The sequence below is a fragment of the Lycorma delicatula genome, chromosome 1, assembly GCF_047948215.1.
Source record: "Lycorma delicatula isolate Av1 chromosome 1, ASM4794821v1, whole genome shotgun sequence".
Taxonomy (NCBI): Eukaryota; Metazoa; Arthropoda; class Insecta; order Hemiptera; family Fulgoridae; genus Lycorma; species Lycorma delicatula.
The window spans coordinates 188,504,670-188,525,255 of record NC_134455.1 but is presented as its reverse complement, the minus strand read 5'-3'; the positions used below and the strand labels follow the sequence as shown (position 1 = coordinate 188,525,255).

The 20,586-nt window shown below is 30.7% G+C and overlaps 1 protein-coding gene across 1 annotated transcript in view; it reads left to right on the top strand.

Moving 5' to 3' along the window:
* LOC142326237 (polyubiquitin-C) overlaps positions 1–20,362 on the top strand; it is a 43,886-nt gene extending 23,524 nt beyond the window's left edge. The window contains exons 15-17 of the mRNA XM_075368548.1: positions 9,628–9,855; positions 16,360–16,581; positions 20,155–20,362. Of these exons, the coding sequence (XP_075224663.1) occupies positions 9,628–9,855; positions 16,360–16,581; positions 20,155–20,168 (464 nt within the window). The 3' untranslated portion in view covers positions 20,169–20,362. The remainder of the gene's footprint in view (positions 1–9,627; positions 9,856–16,359; positions 16,582–20,154) is intronic.
* The last annotated feature ends 224 nt before the right edge of the window (positions 20,363–20,586 follow it).

Below are 20,586 nucleotides of genomic sequence, written 5' to 3'. Positions count from 1 at the left end.
TCATCAACAAAATACTAAAGCTGAAGAACTGAAAAAGTTATCAAAATACACTTCACATCCAAGACCATTTAGCTGTTAGACAAAGTACAACGGATTCACCTAACCCAACTTCAGTATTCATTTTCTTGCCTGTGTACAAATCAAACTCAAATAGGTAGCCTGTGGAATACTCAGCCCTGCACCATATTTTGAAGCCCCGTTTTATAGGTTTATTCTTAATGTACTGCTTCATAATTTTATGACCTTTGAACTAAGTGTTCATCTATGGACTGCCTCTTAGAATTGTTCATAGCTTTTTGAAGATATAAAATGAAGTGTTACATGACTGGTCTAATTTTGTATGCTCTGTGACTCGCTTGTGACTGACAATCATTACAAAAATGCAAATCTTATTCTTGGCATAACATTAGCAATGAAAGGGACATATCTTCATTAGTCAATCAGGAATTTCTAATTGTTGGCTAAACATGGTAACTATAAAGTTCATTTGGTAACTCATTAAAAGTCTTCCATTTTGTTCTGATACTTTCTTTTACTACTACTATATACGCTTACTGCTACTATTAGCTTATCTCTAATTGTATCACTTCCATAAATATAATGCATCAGTGTCATAATTTGCCGATCAGAAAATAAGTTTATACAGCCAAATTTATACTTGCTTTCATGAAATACATAAGGTGCATAAGAGTTCTTTCTACATAGAAAATTAGGGACATCTTCCAAAGTTTCATGCGAAACTGTATCTGGAGTAACACTTTGATGTGTTTCCTGAATAGAAACTTCTATTACAACTATCGCAATCCCATTTTCAGCATCTTGAGCGATGAACTGCTGATCTTCATCCAATTGAAGCTCATCTTAATCACTGTTGTCTACCATGAGTAACTGCAATATCTCATCTCGTATGTGGAATTCTCTTTGCCCGCTTCTAGCCATTTCTGGGAATAAAACCAAAATATAAATTATTACGATAAAAAAACAAAATTCTAATAGTTCATAAAAATTTCACGTATGAACCACAGGGAATTACTTTTCCAATTTACTTGTCATTACCAGGCATTTGTTTTCATTTGTTCAAATATACTTTATTATTGCAAAAAATTATACTTACCAAGTAACATAAAAACACAGTAATGTTGTATTATTACACGACACAATAAACTGAAATAATAACCGAGTACAGCCCGCGAATGTTTATAATTAGCCACAATTGGACAGTTTTTTTTTTTCTAAACGTTCCTGTTTACATGATTGTGTTCAGAATACGTTCTATTTTGACATTCTGCGTAAAAAATGCAGATAAGGTTATAATTATATATGACAATCAACCAATTTTAAAATGGGGAAAAATGTTTCCCTTAGTCGTGAAAGGGTTAATAAGTGTTTAAATTTTTAAATTAATTTGTTGAAAGTGGTATTTATTTATATATTATTTAATTCACCTTTTGTCTGATAATAAACATATAGTACATAAAATTGTGGGAATCATTGTGGCTACAGAAGAAAAAATAATATTCTTATTAAAAAAAAAGAATGATATAATTCTTTTATGGCTCAATCCAAAAAGAAAGTACTATTTAAGCCTACCAGCTCCAAACCACAATTGTAATTCATTTATATAGCAGACAAGCATATAAAACTTACACGTGGCAGAAGGATGTAAAAATAACCATATAATGAAATAAAATAAAAAATTAGCTATGCACATATAATCCTTAGTATGTTTTGCTTCCTTCAGTTTCTACAATAATATTTAAAAATTTTTTAAATATAATTTTTTTTTTGTCTTCAGTCATTTGACTGGTTTGATGCAGCTCTCTAAGATTCCCTATCTAGTGCTAGTCATTTCATTTCTGTATACCCCCTACATCCTACATCCCTAACAATTTGTTTTACATATTCCATATTCCAAACGTTGCCTGCCTGCATAAATTTTTCCTTCTACCTGATTCTTATATTAAAGTGACTATTCCAGGATGCCTTAATATGTATATGCCTATTCATCTGTCTCTTCTTTTAACTATATTTTTCCAAATGCTTCTTTCTTCAACAATTTGCCACAACACCTCTTCATTTGTCACTTTATCCACCCATCTGATTTGTACATTCTCCTATAGCACCACATTTCAAAAGCTTCTAATCTTTTCTTCTCAGGTACTCCGATCGTCCAAGTTTCACTTCCATTTAAAGCTAGCTCCAAACATATGCTTTTAAAAATCTTTTCCTGACATTTAAATAATTTTTGATGTAAACAAATTATATTTCTGACTAAAGGCTCTTTTCGCCTGTGCTATTCGGCATTTTATATCGCTCCTGCTTCATCCATCTTTAGTAATTCTACTTCCCAAATAAAAAATTTTTCTACCTCCATAATCTCTTCCCTTCCTATTTTCACATTCAGTGGTCCATCTTTATTATTTCTGCTACATTTTATTACTTTCATTTTGTTCTTATTTTCATGTGGTAGTTCTTGCGTAGGACATCATCCAATGCCGTTCATTGTTTCTTTTAAATTCTTTTTACTCTCAGCTAGACAGCAAATCATAGCATCTTTATCTTTTCACCTTGTACTTTTACTCCAGATTTAAATTGTTCTTTAACATCATTAACTGCTAGTTCCATGTAAACATTAAAAAGTAACAGGGATAGGGAACATCCTTGTCGGACTTTTTCTTATTACAGCTTCATTCTTATGTTCTTCAATCACTGTTGCTGTTTGATTCCTGTAAATGTTAGCAATCGTTCTATCTCTGTTTTTGAACCCTAATTTTTTTAAAATGCTGAACATTTTATTCCAGTCTACGTTATTGAATGCCTTTTCCTAGGTATATGAATGCCAATATGTTGCGTTTGTTTTTCTTTAATCTTCCTTCTATTACAGGGTCATTCACAGGAACCGGATGTTTTTAAAATAATCATAAAAAATTGAATATTTACTTTAAAAAAGTTTTATTGGTATTTAAACACTTGTTAAATTAAAGCATTTGTTACTTACTCTTGAACAAAAAATTATGTCCAGCAAGTGATGTCCATTTTGGACAATGCGTTGTAGCTTTGCACGGTAACTGGCCTCAATTCTTTGCAGCATGTCTTCATCAATGTGGGTGACGTTATGACGAATTGCGATCTTTAGGTCCTCCAATATACGTGATTTATTGACGTACACATGAGATTTCAGAAACCCCCACAGAAAAAAATCACAACTACTCATGTCGGGGGACCGAGGGGGCCAAGGAATGTCGCCGAATTTGGAAATGATCCGTCCTGGAAACAAGTTACAGAGAACAGCCATGGTTGCCCTTGCTGTGTGCGCTGTAGCTCCATCCTGCTGGAATAACACATTTTGAAAAACGATTCCCCAGTTTCGTAACTCATGGATGAGTGGAACATATTCAACATCACAATGTAATGATCAGCTGTTACAGTTACGGCAGCGTCATTTTCTTCAAAAAAATATGGTCCAATAACACCGACCTTTCCTATTGTACACCAGACAGTCACCTTTGGGCTATGAAGTGGTCTCTCGTGAAGCTGATGTGGGTTTCTTTCTGCCCAATACCAGCAATTGTGTTTGTTGACGAAGCCATTCAGATGAAAGTTGGCTTCGTCACTCATTAACGATAACAAATTTTCATTTTCTTCGAAAATGGTAAGCATATGTCGACAAAATTGTAATCACTGCGAGAAATCTTGCTTGTTTAACTGCTGCACGACGGCTATCTTGTAAGGATGGAAATGCAGGTCTGTATGCAGAATTCGTCTTACCGTACTTGTGCTCATTTGAAGCGCGCTGAATGCCTCTGAATAGAGCGGAGTGGGCTTCTGACAATGGCTTCCCTTACTCGTTCAATGTTCTCCGGAGTGCTAGCATTTCTTCGGGGACCCAGTGGTTTTTCTTCAATATTGAACCACTTGTTCGAAGGTTGTTTACCCATCGCAATATTGTGTTACGAGAAGGGACACTTGCATTACGATGGGTTTTAAACTGACTGCAGAAATCTCGCTGAACAGCAGTTACGGATTCGTCGTTTTGCACAAAACTGTCATACGCGTACAGGCATTGGTCTAGCGTCCACGGTGCCATCTCAACTACTATAATGTAAATGCTATGACACCAGCCACGTGCCCCTCCCACCACGAATGCTCGAGTACAACCCACTTCAAAAACATTCGGTTCCTGTGAATGACCAATGCGTGAATAGTTAAGCCAATTGTTCCGTATTATTCACATTTATCTGCTATTGATTTCTTTGATATCATGACTATAACACTCTATTTCAAGTCTTGACGGAACTTCCCCTTTTTCATAAATATTACACACCAGTTTGTATAATCTATCAATCGCTTCCTCACCTGCACTGCGCAGTAATTTCTACATGTATTGTGTCTATTCCAGAAGCCTTTCTGTCATTCAGCTCTTTTAATGCTCTCTTAAATTCAGATCTCAGTATTGTTTCTCCCCTTTCATCCTCTTCGACTTTCTCTTGTTCCTCTATAACACCATTTTCTAATTCCATTTCCTGCATATAACTCTTCAGTATATTCCATCCACCTATCGACTTTGCCTTTCGTATTGTAAATCGGTGTACCATCTAAATTTTCCTTAACTTTACTGTATGCTTTGTCTATTTTACCAATGTTCATTTCTCTTTCCACTTCTGAATACTCTTCTTTCGCTAGTTTACACTTCCTGTTTATAGTATTTCTTAATTGTCTATAGTTCCTTTTAATTTCTTCACCCCTAGCATTCTTATATTTTCTACGTTCACATATCAGCTGCAGTATATTGTCTAAAATCCAAGGTTTTCTACCAGTTCTCTTTGTTCCGCCTAAGTTTGCTTCTGCTGATTTAAGAATTTCCTTTTTAACATTAATCCCATTCTCCTTCTATTTTATTTTTTTTACTCAGACCTCTTGCGATGTCCACAAAAATCTTCATCAAGCTTCTCTAAATTCCACAGATTCATCTGAAACCTTTACTTCAGGTTTTTAAACTCCAATCTACATTTCATTATTATTAAATTATAGTCTCTATCAATAATCTGCTCTAGGGTAAGTTTTGCAGTCTTAAGAGTTGATTTCTAAATCTTTGCTTAACCATGATATAATCTATCTTGATAACTTGCAGTATCGCCTGGCTTTTTCCATGTGTATATTCTTCTATTATGATTTTTAAACTGGGTGTTAGCAATTACTAAATTATACTTCGTGCAAAACTCTATAAGTCGGTCCCCTCTTTCATTCCTTTTGCCCAGACCGTATTCACCCACTATATTACCTTCCTTGCCTTTTCCAATGCTTGCATTCTAATCTCCAACTATTATTAAATTTTTATCTCCTTTTATGTGTTTAATTGTGATGTCAATTTCTTCATATACACAGTTTACCTAATCATCATCAGGGGCGCTTGTAAGCAGTTAACAATCGTTTTCTGTTTAGGTTTCGATTTTATCTTTATTACAATGATTCTATCGCTATGAATTTTGAAATACTCTTAATCTCTTTCCTATCTTCTTGTTCATTACGAAACCTACTCCTGCTTGCCCATTATTTAAAGCTGAGTTAATTTTTCTAAAATCACCTGACCAAAAGTAGTTTTCCTCTTCTCACCAAGCCCTGCTAATTCCTACTACATCTACATTTATCCTATTCATTTCACTCTTTAAATTTTCTAACCTACAAAATCTTTTTTAGACTTCTAACATTCCATGCTCAGACTCGTAGAAAGTTATTTTTTAATTTTCTGGTGACGCCTTCCTTAGTAGTCCCACCCGGAGATCCCAATGGGGGACTAGAATCATTGCTATATGAAAATGCAGAGAACTACATTTTCTTAGAAAAAAAGCAGCTGTAGTTTTCTATTGCTTTCAGCTGCACAGTACTCAGAGGATACTTATTTTGTATCGATCTGGCTTCATTCATTTTTAATAATTATACTTCCCAAATAGCAAAATTCTTCTACCTCCATAATCTTTTCTCTTACAGTTTTTATATTCAGTGGTTACATTATTTCTACTACATTTCATTACTTTTGTTTTATTTTCATGTGAGATAGTTCTTACAAATTATCTTCATCTTTATCTTTTTACTTTGCACTGTTACTCTAGATCTAAATTATTCTTTAACATCATTAACTGCTAGTTCTATACGAAGATTAAAAAGTAATGGGGGTAGGGAACATTCTTCTTCGGACTCCCTTTTTTATTAGATTCTTATGTTCTTTGATTATTGCTGTTGCAGTTTGGTTCCTGTAAATGTTATCAATTGTTCTTCTATCTCTATACCTAATTTTTTTTAAATGCTGAACATTTTATTGCAGTCAACGTTATCAAATGCATTTTCTAAATCTATAATGCCATGTATTTTGGTTTGTTTTTCTTTAATCTTTACTATTAATTTGAGGCCATTCAGTGGTCCATCTTTGTTATTTCTATTCCATTTCATTACTTTTGTTTTGTTCTTGTTTATTTTCATGCGATAGTTCTTGCGTAGGACTTCATCTATGCCGTTCATTGTTTCTTCTAAATCCTTTTTACTCTCGGTAAGAATTACTATATCATCAGCAAATCATAGCATCTTTATCTTTTCACCTTGTACTGTTACTCCGAATCTAAATTGTTCTTTAACATCATTAACTGCTAGTTCCATGTAAAGATTAAAAAGTAACGGAGATAGGGAACATCCTTGTCTAACTCCCTTTCTTATTACGGCTTCTTTCTTATGTTCTTCAATTGTTACTGTTGCTGTTTGGTTCCTGTACATGTTAGCAATTGTTCTTCTATCTCTGTATTTGAACCCTAATTTTTTTTTTTGCTGAACATTTTATTCCAGTCTACATTATCGAATGCCTTTTCTAGGTCTATAAACACCAAGTATGTTGGTTTGTTTTTCTTTAATCTTCCTTCTACTATTAATCTGAGGCCTAAAATTGCTTCCCTTGTCCCTATACTTTTCCTAAAACCAAACTGGTCTTCTTAACACTTATCCCACTGTCTTCTCAATTCCTCTGTACAGAATTCTAGTTAAGATTTTTGATGCATAAGTAGTTAAGCTAATTGTTTTGCATTCTTCACATTTATATGCTTCTACTTTCTTAGGTATCCATGACAATAACACTCTTTTTGAAGTCTGATGGAACTTCTTCCCCTTTTTTGTAAATATTACATACCAGTTTGCATAATCCTTTGCTTCCTCACCTACACTGTGCAGTAATTCTGCAGGTATCCTTTATATCCTAGGCGCCTTTCTGCCAATCAAATCTTTTAATGATCTATTAGATTCAGATCTCTGTATAGTTTCCCTCTTTGACTTCCTCTTTTTCTTCTATTACACCAGTTTCTAATTCATTTCCTCCAAATAATAAGATATATTCCACCCACCTATCATCGACCTTTTCTTTCATATTATAAATCTTTAATATAATCTTTATTTAACATATTATTAGATTTTAATTTATTACCACAAAATTCTCCTTAACTTTTCTGTATTTCTTCTATTTTACCAATGATTTTTCTTTTGGTAATTTGAATTTCCTGTTTATAGTATTTTTTAATTGTTGATAGTTCCTTTTAACTTCTTAATCATTAGCATTCTTATACTTTCTACATTCCTCCATCTGCTAGCAATATATATCTGCTGCAGTTCTCTTTGTTCCACCTAAGTTCACTTCTGCTGATTTTAGAATTACCTTTTTTTAACATTCTCCCATTTTTCTTCTATATTTTCTGTTTTATCTTTTTTACTCAAATCTCTTGCAATGTCCTCAAAAATCTTAACTTTTCCTCAACAAGCTTCTCTAAATTCCACAGATTCATCTGACACCTTTTCTTCAGGTTTTTAAACGCCAATCTACATTTCATTATCACTAAATTATGGTCGCTATTACCTGCAGTATCACCTGGTTTTTTTCATGTGTATATTCTGTTATGATTTTTAAACTGGTGTTGGCAGTTGCTAAATCATACTTCGTGTAAGACTCAATGTCGGTCCGCTCTTTCATTCCTTTTGCCCAGCCCATATTTACCCACAATATTTCCTTCCTGGCCTTTTTCGATGCTTGCTTACCAATCGCCAACTATTAAATTTTCATCGCGGTTAATTCGTCAATTTCTTCATATACACACCACATCATCATCATGGGCACTTGTGAGCATGTAGACATTAACAATTGTCGGCTAAGGTTTTGATTTTATCCTTACTGCAATGATTCTATTACTAAGCTTTTTGAAATATTTAACTCTTTTCTCTATCTTCTTGTTCATTGCAAAACCTACTCCTGCCTGCCCTTTATTTGACGCTGAGTTATTATAAAATCACCTGATCAAAAGTCGTTTTCATCTTCCCGTCAAACCTCACTAATTCGTACTACATGTACATTTAACCTATCCATTTCCCTCTTTTAAATTTCTAATCTACAACCTTTTTTAGACTTCTAACATTTCATGCTCTGACTCGTAGAATGTTATTTCTTTAATTTTCTGGTGACCTCTTCCTTAGTAGTACCTGCCCATAGATCCGAATGGGGGACTAGTTTACCTCCAGAATATTTTACCAAGGAGGGCATCTCCATCTTTATTACGTGAAAATGCAGAGATATGCATTTTCTTGGTAAAAAAACAGCTGTAGTTTTCCACTGCTTTAAGCTGCACAGTACTCAGAAGATTTTATGATATTCATATGGGTCTACGCCCTTAACAATTACTGAAAGAGCTGCTGCCCTTTTTCAGAAATCATTCCTTTCCATATCATTCACAGATACTGCTCTGATATGGTTGAACTTTCAATCCAGCTACTCATTCCCCCTACCATTTGCAAGATTTCATGATTCGTAGAGGGAGATTCATAATTACATATCTTGCCTTAATTTTGCCATGAAAGTACTTAACGCGAGATCTTGCATCTGTTTAAACAACGCAATTAGAACCCATCTTATATTTGTTTACAATCATAACAATTAATTTTATAAGACTACAAAGAATTAAATTCTTTCTTTAATTTTTTAAAACAAATGGAATAAATGTCTACAGTAGTGAAACTTATATATTTTATACTAATGAATAATAATAATGGGAATATGGAATGGAGATTGAATAGTAATTGGTTTAATTTATTTTGGCCATTACAGGCTTTTGATTTAATTTGATTTTTCTGTATAGTTTCATTCTGAAACATTTTATGTGGAAAGCAAACATTGTCCACAATTTTTAGTGAGAATTTTTTTCCTTCTTAACTCATCTCTGTATGTTATTATGAAATTGTTTACTTATAGTAGTATTAAAACTCATAGCTGGGTGCAAAAAATTCTGTTTTCACTCAGGGCTGAAATAATTTCATTTAATTTAAATGAAATCTAATAATGAAGTTTACTAAGTATTGAAATTAACTTAATGACAAGATATCAAACTAAAAGAACTTTTTAATGACAAGATATCAAACTAAAAGAACTTTTCATGGATAGTTTTCTGATCTTCCTTATTTGAAACTAAGGAGTAATGCTAGTCAGTTTTCCCATCAGTGATTACTAAGATAATCCTTCAAAGACAAAAAGTTTTCTATGTGAATTATATCTTACTAATAGATACTTTTTCCTATTGAAGTAATTAACCACATTTATCCTGTATTTAGAGTCAACCCTGCATTTAGTGTTGAGGCTGCGTGGTGGTATGCAAATATTTGTAAAGACATTAACTGGAAAAACCATCACTCTTGAAGTAGAACCATCAGACACCATCGAAAATGTTAAGGCAAAAATTCAGGATAAGGAAGGCATCCCACCTGATCAACAGAGACTAATATTTGCTGGTAAACAACTAGAAGATGGACGAACCCTTTCAGATTACAATATACAGAAAGGTAAAGCTTTCATAGTATGATCTTATTCAGTATGTGTATCTTATTTCAGTTTTTATTATATCTAAGGTTTAATGAAATTGGAGTTTTCCAATTGTTGGGTTACCAAAATGCTGGTTTAATCATTTATATTTTGATTCCTTGTTAAAGCTGGTTCATGTTAATGATTAATGGCTCATTATAATGATTAGTCCAGTTTACCTGATTCTCAGCAATTTTATGGGTAGCTATAGGTAGCAGTGAGCTGTGATGAGTCGGCCATACATGTATTTACAGTAATTACAATTGTTCCAGTAATGTACATATTTTCATTTATTATTAAATTTAATGTCAAGGTATAATTATTTGTTATATATAAATAAATTTTGTGAATGTGTATGTATTTCATTTTTAGTACATGTCTCCTGTTAACATATATAATATTATCAAATGTAAGTACAAGAGATTGTGTATGGTGGGTAGGTTATTTAAACATAGTTTTAATTATTTATTCCATTCATATTGTCCTGAACAGTAGACAGTTTATTTACATTCCAGAGCAGAACTAACAAATATGAACCACCTATGAATAACTATTACTATTTATTATGCATTGTGGTACCTGTTGAATTGTGGTCTGTTAGTTAAAGGCAGACTTCTGATTCGTTAAAATGATTTGTGTGCTTACCTAAGAGATCTTTAGGGACTTGTTTGCTGATGTTTTTTAATTTCTTTATATTTTTTACCTAATTTCACTAACAATGAATTCAGTGAAGGAAAAATTTACAAGGAAAGGGAAAGACAAAGAAATTATATGTAATGAGATTTATTAGGAAGACTCATCACAGCTCACTGCTACCTATAGCTAACCATAAAATTGCTGAGAATCAGGTAAACTGGACTAATCATTATAATGAGCCATTAATCATTAACATGAACCAGCTTTAACAAGGAATCAAAATATAAAGCAATATTCAATAAACACAAATAGATGAAAATAACTTTGATAAAGAAGGAAGTTAAAGCGTTCTTGAAAATTATCAGTCAAGTTTCAACATTTTAGATAAAAGTTGCAAAGAGGGAAACTATGTTTGACATCTATAAATCATCAGCTGTTGGGGATTACACACAATTTTTATTTGACAGGAAATGAAACCAGTTTCAAAGAAGTAATACATTTAAACATAATCTTATAATATATTATCGCTTAGAAATGAGATATCCCTATGACAAAAAAAGACTTCATTTATCTGGTTGAAGTAACATTTTAATCTAAATTCAACACAAAAACTTGAGAGGGTGGAATCAATGAGTGAATCTGTTCACTAATTTCCTAAGAGGAAAGAGTTTTAATGTATATAGAATTACAATTCTTTCCCCTTTTTACAAACAAAATTTTTTCATAAAAAAATGTTCCTAATGCTGTAATAAGATTGACCTCTGTTCAAAAACAAGTAATAACCAGTGAAGTATGAAAAACAGAACTTTGAAAAATGGGTTAGAAAAACTTGCTAACAAGTAGTGTTGCTTGTACATCCATTCCATTGTGACAAATTTGGCCAACCTTAAAGTATAAATGTTGTCTTGGGTAAAAACTAAAAATATTTCCTTAGAAAAATGAATGCTTATGGCAAAGTTACCTTTGTTAATACAAGCATTGAATCCAGTTTTAACTTACTATTCTCATGACAGCATTATATTAAAACATGGTCATTCTGTTAATTTGATTTTCCAGAATTTGAGCTCATTTAGGGAATAATAATTATTATAGAACAGGTTAAATTTTGTACTTGTGAAGTAATTATTTTTCTGAGATAATATTTCATCATACTGGATAAACAACATATTAGTTAATAATAATCTGAATTGCAATTTTACACACATTTTCAAAAATGTCCTTTCACTTTGCTAAGTATACTGGAATACAGATACAAATTACCATGCATATGATTTTTATTGATTATATTTATCTTCAAATAGATATTTATAGAATTGGGTTAGATCCATTTCTTCAAACATCATTTTTGAGATCAATCACTCTGTTAGAAGCTCAATTGTACAGTGAAATGGATTTTGAAATATGGAAGTGTCTTGCACTTAAAAAAAATTGGTTTTGTAAGTGTAGTTTAAGTTCAGAGAACTATTTGCTGCAAAATGGTTAAACTTGTTTAATGTGGTCTGCGTTTCATACAATGCAAATTTTCTGCAATATGACTTCGACGATAAATTATACTTCACATATGACCATTGGTTTTCCCTGAAATTTGAAGTTAAATTCTTTATATATCCCACTGTCTGTAGCAAATGCTAATTTCCATAGCCATTCACTGTTTGGTAATAGTGGATATGGGCAGTTTTTCTCATTTAGAAAAATTTCTATTAGTTCTCAAAGTTCAACAAATCTTAATGAAACTTTTCCATTGCTGAGTCGTCAAAACTGCTGTATGGTTAGGAAAGTCAGGATATTCGGCTTCAGTCTCAAATAAAAAATGACAATGCTTAAGTCCAGCAGAGCAGATAAAGTTAATCGCTGGCACAATTGGTACAGTAACACATGATATATTGAGGTATTTTTCACAAAGAGTCTGCTGGTGAATAATACAATGAATTACCAGAGGTTTTGAAGATTTACCTCAAAAAGGCTTAAAATTTTGTTGAAAAATTAATCCTTTCCCCATTCCACACGTATTTTTAGCGCCATTAGTTGTAACACATTTCAACTGATCCATTGCAAATTGTTTTCCTTACTTCCTTGAAGATATATTCATAAAGCTAATATTTCAGTCACCTCCAACTGTACTGACCCCTCAAATAAACAGCAGCAAATTGGGCAGTATCAATAATATCTGCCGACTCAAGTGCCACTGAAAACCTACTGAAATTTTTTGTCTTGTTTTTTAATTGACTGCTAGGTCCTCAAATCTTCTAATTGTTGTTCTCAACAAAAGACTGACATATCGATACAAATCTATTTTCTCTGGACACATTTCTTCCGCTTCTACAAGCAAAAATTATATTATTCACCAGTAAATTGTTTCTTTTCATGGTTAAAAAAGAACTATTCATAAGCTGACTAGTTGTTGCTTCATTATCATTTTTTAATTTTATGAATAAATTGTGTTGTGCATTTCATTTTAAACTTACCAATTTTAGCAATCATAGTTTCGCACAGCTATTACATGATTACATAAAAAATGTAATAATTAATTTTATTACAAAATAATTCTCATTCTATTCTGTTTTAAAAGCACAACATTTGAATTCCACTTTTCTCTTATCTGATCTTGAGAATGACGTGGTAATGGTGAGTAATAAATAAAATAAAACAAAAAGAACAAAATATTGCAGAGCATCAATACCACCACTACACGTGCCACTAAAACAAAACTGTGAGAATTGACAAACACTAGTTGAACAACAGCAGATGACAGCATGCAACACTAGCGCCATATGCAGTAATTATTCACAACTCTGCTGTTGGCTTGTTGCCTTACAGCATGTAATTTGATTTTTAGTTTTTTTATGTAAAATCAATATTTGCTTGCTGGCTGTAGTTTGCAAACTCCTGCTGTAGATGATGTGTGGCCAGAATATTGTTAGCATGTTATTGGAATTGAAAACTAATTTTGGAGTATAGAATGTGTTTTGAATACTGGTTGACTGATTGATTATCCATTTGAATTCTATAAGTTGTAGTGAAACAATGTTACCAAAGATGGATTCTGTCAGACTAAAAGGAGTTGGAAAAAGTCTAAATCAGATGATTACATAAACAGTTTTAATTTGTAGTAGCAGGTATAAGCATAATATAAATCCAGTGTTATTTTTTTTTTAATTGGTTTAAATTTTAATAATAAATTATTAATTTAATTTTATTTAAAATTTAACTTATTAGATATTCTAAATTCTTTTATTAATTAAATTTGCCTTTTTTCCATTAAACTGACCATAACATCATTTAATTTTATAATATATACTTTTTTTTATGTATTTGAGCTGGAGCTTTATTTTGTGTTGAGACTATATATATTTCACGATGTACATTCTAACATAAACTAGATATTAGGAGGATGATATTACGACTCCTCTTTGCTAGGTAGGCAGCTATCAAAAGTTACACCATGGGATCAGCAGTTGTTTTATCTTTATTTCACATATGGCATTTTTTATGTGCAAAAAAAAAGTATTTAATTTGTTGTGGAATCAACTACATTTGGTGTTAAGATTACGTGGTGACATGCAAATATTTGTGAAAACATGACTGGAAAAACTATTACTCTAGAAGTAGAATCATCAGACACCATTGAAAATGTTAAGGCAAAGATCCATGATAAAGAAGGTATCCCACCAGACCAACAGAAGCTGATATTTGCTGGTAAACAGTTAGAAGATGGGAGAACATTATCTGACAATAATATTCAGAAAGGGCTGAAGAATTTTAATTTTGTTTATTTATTACTGATATTCTTCTTTTTCTTATTGTAAACTATAAAGTCAGATTAAAGATACTATAACATAGTATTGAATGAATGAATGTTTAATTGCATGTGACAGACTTCTCAGAGTTTCCATTTCATACAGTTTATACTAATTGACAAGTATCAATAAAATTAAATAATTTTATTAATATGTGGTTATAAATTTCCTAAGGGAAATACTATAAGATATATTTTCATGCACTCTAAATCCCAGATTTCAGTTTTGTCAAAAATTAGAAGCTGCAACTAGAAACATGCAAAAAATAAATGTTTCTTTTGTGTAGACTTAGGAGTTGAACATTTATTTTATGAAGAAAAAAAATTTTCATTTATTTTCAAGCAGAAAAAAGAAGCTGACAAAATATTGCTTGATTTTTCCTAGCTCTCTCAAACAAGTCATTCAATACCTTGCACAGCTTTTACATTGTATAATATTGTTTCAGCTTTGCTGGATAAATTTTTTACTTTAAAGATTAAGGGGTCTGAAATTTTAATTAGAAAACCTTTTTAGTAAAAAAATTTTTCTTGTTCATAAGACATAATGTTAAGTAATAATTATTTTTCAAATTTTTTTTTCTTCAAAAAAAAAAATTTGGTCATAATATGAAATTAAAGTTAAAATGTATTTAACACTGTATATGCTTACTGCTAATTTTTCAAATTTTATAAGAATCATGGTCTAGAAGTTGAAACTTGGTTTTGCTTAATTAAATTTGCAATTTATAAATGTATAAAAAAATTATAAAGTATAATAAAAATCAAATAATTTTAAAATAGTTTTTTTTTTAACATTTATAAAACAAAAAATAAAATTAGTCCAAAGGGAGCAAAGAATGAGATTTTTCAATTTTAAGAGATGAAGGTTGAGATTGACTTTTTGAAGAAAAATATGTTTGGTTTGCATTTGCATTGTTGGTAAACAATTTGCATTAATATAAACTTTTCTCTAAGATGCCTATGAAGAAAATTGATAATAGTTTTTTGTAATATATCCCCCTCCACCCATTAACAAATTTGTAAAATATTATGATCATTCCCCTTCTAAGAAACACTTAAGTCTAATTTGAAGAAAATTGGTTTGGTTAATCTTGAGGTATGAGGCCAAAAGCAGTGTAACATGCATACAAAGATAAGTTTTTTAATTTGAATTACAAGGAATGATCAGAAAGCAAGTTACACTCCCTATATGAAACACGCATATTAATAAGACAATTCTTTTTTATTGAACAAAAAACTATAAATTTTTCTCTATTTTTTTACATTCACAAAGTTTTTCCAAACACTTGTGTCAAGTTTTTCAATTCCACTCATAAAAATTTCATCCAGTTTCCTTCAACCATTTAAAGATATTTCAATATCTTGAAATATCATTTTAATTATCTAATTTATGTATAGGTCTCTTTAGTGACCAATTAGCTGTTTGTAAATCCACAACCGTGTTGTCAGAACCTGCATAAACTAGTTATAACTCCATGCTTCCAATGCATGGGTGAAGTATTTTCATTGGTGATCAGAATTAGTTCTCCAACCTAAAGGTTATAGGTGGGAAAATGCCATTGTTGCGTTGTTGAAGATAATGCAGGTAGTCCTTTGACCATAGTTTCCAAATGGATTGTATAAATTTTTGGAGCAGTTGCCAGCGACCAGGTAAAGATGTGAGAAGACATCCAATAAGAAAATGTCCTGGTGAAAGTGGTACTGGGTCTCTATGGTTTGTGGAGCAAAAATAGGGTGAGAATTAGACAAGCATCAATCTATGTCAACTCTGTATAAAATTCCTCAAACTTGATAATTGTTTTTCCTAATACACGATGTATATGATATTTGACACTTTTGATTGCACTTTCCCATAGTAGTATTATTTCCCTTTTTTTTAGTATTATGTAATTTACTTCCATCCCAAGGGACTTATAAAGTGTATTATTTTAACTTTTCTTAAATTTTGAGGTTTTTATAAACTGAAATATTTAGGTGATTTGTTAATAATTTCTTTACTGTTAGATATGAGTTCTATCTTTTTACTGATTTTAAAGAAGGAATTGTGTTTCAGAATCAACTTTGCACTTAGTATTAAGACTTCGTGGTGGCATGCAGATATTTATGAGGAATGGAAAAACCATAGCCCTCGAAGTAGAATCATCAGACAATATTGAAAATGTTATGGCATACCTCCAGGCTAAGGAAGGCATCCCATCTGACCAGCAGAGACTTGTATTTGCCCTAAAGCAGGTTGAAGATGGACGAACTCTTTCAGATTATAACACAGAGAAAGGTACGTAACTTCTTAAACATGTAATTGTCTAATAGTTGATTTTACTGTAAGGAGTTTTTTAAAAGATCTGGTTATAGCATTCATTAAATTTGATAGAGTTTATAAAATACTTTAATTTGAAGTGGAGTTTGTTTTTCAACATTTTTTACCTATGCAATCAGTATATATGTTGTTTACAAACATTACTTTAGCATAAACTTCTTTTTTAATGAAGTTTGTAAACAGATTATAGATTTAACAATATTCAGAGATAGTGATAAAATTTAAATTAAAAATAAAATGCTCTGAAGTTGACTGTTAAGGCAAGTAGTTAAAATATAAAAAGTATAAGTTGGACATTTTTGAATTCAAGTGGTTTCTGAATATCTCTAAAAATAGGAGTTTTATAATGATTTTTTTCCATTTATATCTCAGATCAGAAGCAAGTTTAGAGGATTGAAATCTAAGGATTCAGTTTTACATTGTATAATAGTAATAGGTATAATTATGTGTACTATAATAATGAACCTATGACAAAAAATCACTACAGTATTTTTTTTTAATGTTTCAGCGATCATATTGTGTATTTATAGGTTGGTTTTAAATATGTTATTGTGTATGTTGTGAGTATATACACTTGTTCCTCTATAAACTAAATTATAAGTAGTATAATAGAAGAGTCTGTAGAGATTTTAAACTCAAAGTTTACTACAGCAAATAAATTATTGGAATTTGGAATGGATTTGGTAAAATATGTTGAATATAAAGTGTACCCTAGCGGACTGGAGCGATTCTATTTTAATTTGTTAAATTAAGAAAACATTTTTAGTTGTTTGCCTTATGGCTTTGTTTTTAATCACATGTAGAAATAAAAAGCACCGATAGATAGCTACATTTTTCTATGAGCAAAAGTAAGGACACTAGCAAATTTTACAATAAGCACTAAAATCATGCTACAGCTATTATCATACATAAATAGCATAACTTGAAGGTGTGCAGTAAATAAACTTCCTTAAACCCTGTTCCTATTAGATAATTAAAAAATTCAAAAAAGTATGGATTCATAAGATCCAAGGCTATAAAATCAAAGTATTTTTATTTTCTGATGTCTCGTTAAACCAGATCTACTGTGAAAATTTGCAAGTTGATAAAACTCCTATAACAAACAAATTGCGAAAAAATGAAAATGTCAGTATAGCATTTTGTTCTTGAGCTTACTACTATCACCTATTTATTATATAAGGGTTATCTATATATTTTATTTAAAAATTGCATTTTTTTTTTTTAGAAAACTGTGTTTTAGTACCTTGGCCTAATGCTCAAAACCAGTCATTATTAATTCAGTTTTTTCAAATATAAAAACATTTTAATTGTTACTTTGCAGAGATGGTTTTTCAAAAACTGAATATTAAGTATAAACAGAATATATTTTAATAAATTAAATATATTTTGAATATATTTTTTCAACAGAATAAGATTTTAAGTGTCATATTTGAGAAATATCATAGTCATTTGGTCATACTTCTGCCATTTACATTTCACATTAACAACTTCCCAAACATCATGTTGTGTAATCCCCAGAAATTGTCATGACTGAACCATCAGACAGTAGTATCTGATGGTTCTACTTTGAGGGCTACAGTTTTTCCATTCTTCATAAATATCTGCATGATGTCGTAATATTTGCATGTCACCATGATGTCTTAGTAAGTACAAGGTTGATTCTGAAACGCATCATAATCTTTCTTTAAACCAGTAAAGATAAGTTAGAAAACTCATATCTAACAGTAAAAGATTCAAACAAAGCTTTTGATCAGTTTTTCAAAAACTGATGTAATTAAAAGTAATTAAGAAAGTTAATTATAACATGCTGTTATAAAAAAATTAATGAAAACTGATATTTTTATGCAATTTTGTAGATTTATGTAGAAATATGTCATCAATATTTAACCTTAGATTTGATTGAGTTTGTAAATTTTTATCTTTGTGAAAAGATAGTTTTTCGTCAATATTTTGTTTATTGACCTTAAGAAAAAATAAAAACCACCAGTAGAAAACAGACAATTTTGCATAAAAAACGTTTCTCTACAAGCAAAATTAAGAAGTTATGGATAAATTATTAATTTATCTGTTTAGTCTTATTGTATATGAGAAGCTACTCTACCTTAGCACAATTTTGATGATGTAAATTAGTTATTAAAAATAACTAATCAGTTAATTCTTTTTACAGATAACTAATAAAAACTTTATTAGCATCCAGTGTAATGAAATTGGCATACAACCGCCTAGTTTCTGTAGTTTATATTATTTGGATATGTAATTTGTATCATGTTAGAAGAGATACATTAATTTATAATACATTACCTGTCCCTTTCTTCCTCTGGCACCCATTAATAATTCTTAGAGCCAAGGCTATAAATGGTCAAATTTTTTCGAGAAATTGAATTTTTCACATTAAGATCTTGCCATACATATTCCAAAACCTGATTCAATCTACCCAAGATGTATTCAGTGGATTATCAATATATAAGAGCAATTTCTTTTTGGCCAGATGAGAAAGTTAGGCTGAATAGTAGCACTCTTCAATAGGTCCAGCAGTGAAGCCCAATAATCTCCAGTGATAGTCCTTCCTTTTTCCAGATAGTCTAAAAACATCATACCATGAGAATCCCAAAAACTGGTAGCCATGATTGCACATTGAACCATTTTCACTTTCTTTGGCAAATCCATGTTTCATTTAAATTCTTGAGTTTGTATCATTTGATATGGGATTGTGCATTTTTGTGATTATTTCATCAGACATAGCAGTATTTAGGCGGTTTAAGTGTTCTTCTTGTATGGATGTAAGACCACATTTAAATTCAGCAGCCCATAACTGTCAAAAACAAGGGGTAGTATCCTTTAAAATGAAATCTAACTTTTGATATGTTCATTGGCGTTTAAACTTCACAATTTTATCCATTTGTCAGAAAATATAATTTTGTTTGCTTTACTTGATTGCCACTAAAAGCACATTTCTAAAACTCCACTTTACGCCATCTGAATTGACATATTTCTAATTTCATTTTCAAGAATTGTATTTATTGTAAATAATTAATGAATTTTTTAACATTATAATTAAATTTGAATATAGTGCCATTAAGCTATTGTTCTATTAAAATTTCTTCTTTTATTTATTTAATAATTGATATTGTTTAAATTTTTTCCAATATTAAAATCATTTTGGTTTAAAATGTTAATAGTATTTTTAATGCTATATTTCAGTCTTTTGTTTTCAACAAGACTCAGTTTTTTAAATCATTTTCTCAAAAATTACATCATTTGGGACTGATTTCAATTTTCAGATCAAAGACCAAATCAAACCATCAAATTTACCTCTTAATTTCAATATGGCTTCATTTTACCCTTGGCATAGAATCACAGTGAAAATGAGTTTATGATTTTTTTTCTTTATTTTCAGATGAACATATCCTGAAACTCTTTTTGTCTCTACATAAAAATTGTGAAATGTCTGGCAGACATTAGATTATTTGTATGATAAGAATGGGTTTAATAAGTAAAAATGTATTTTAATAGTAGATAATTGTCTTGCAGGTGGATGGCGCTGAAGAATAAAATATCTGTGTTGGTTCAGCAGACTTCATTTAATGTATGTTGTTTTATGAAGGAATATTAAAGTATTGATAAATGTTTTTTTAATAAAATTACTTTGAATAAATCTATTGTTATTTTTCAGATTTTATAATTGTCATTACACAGTATCTTATATTTAATGTGTTTGTAATAAATAATTATTATTTAACTTATTGTAATGCTATAAAATAGTTATTGTAAAACCTTTTACAACACACCTTTCTATCTGTAGAGTACCTCACTAAGACAGATTTATTCACTAAGAAGTTTTATTAACTTAAACTAGTAATGATTTAATTTAAAATTGGTGATGGCATTATGATACACATTTTGAAAAAAGCTTTCTCTTCAGTAATTCTACTTTACAAACTACATAATGGAACAATTTTCTTT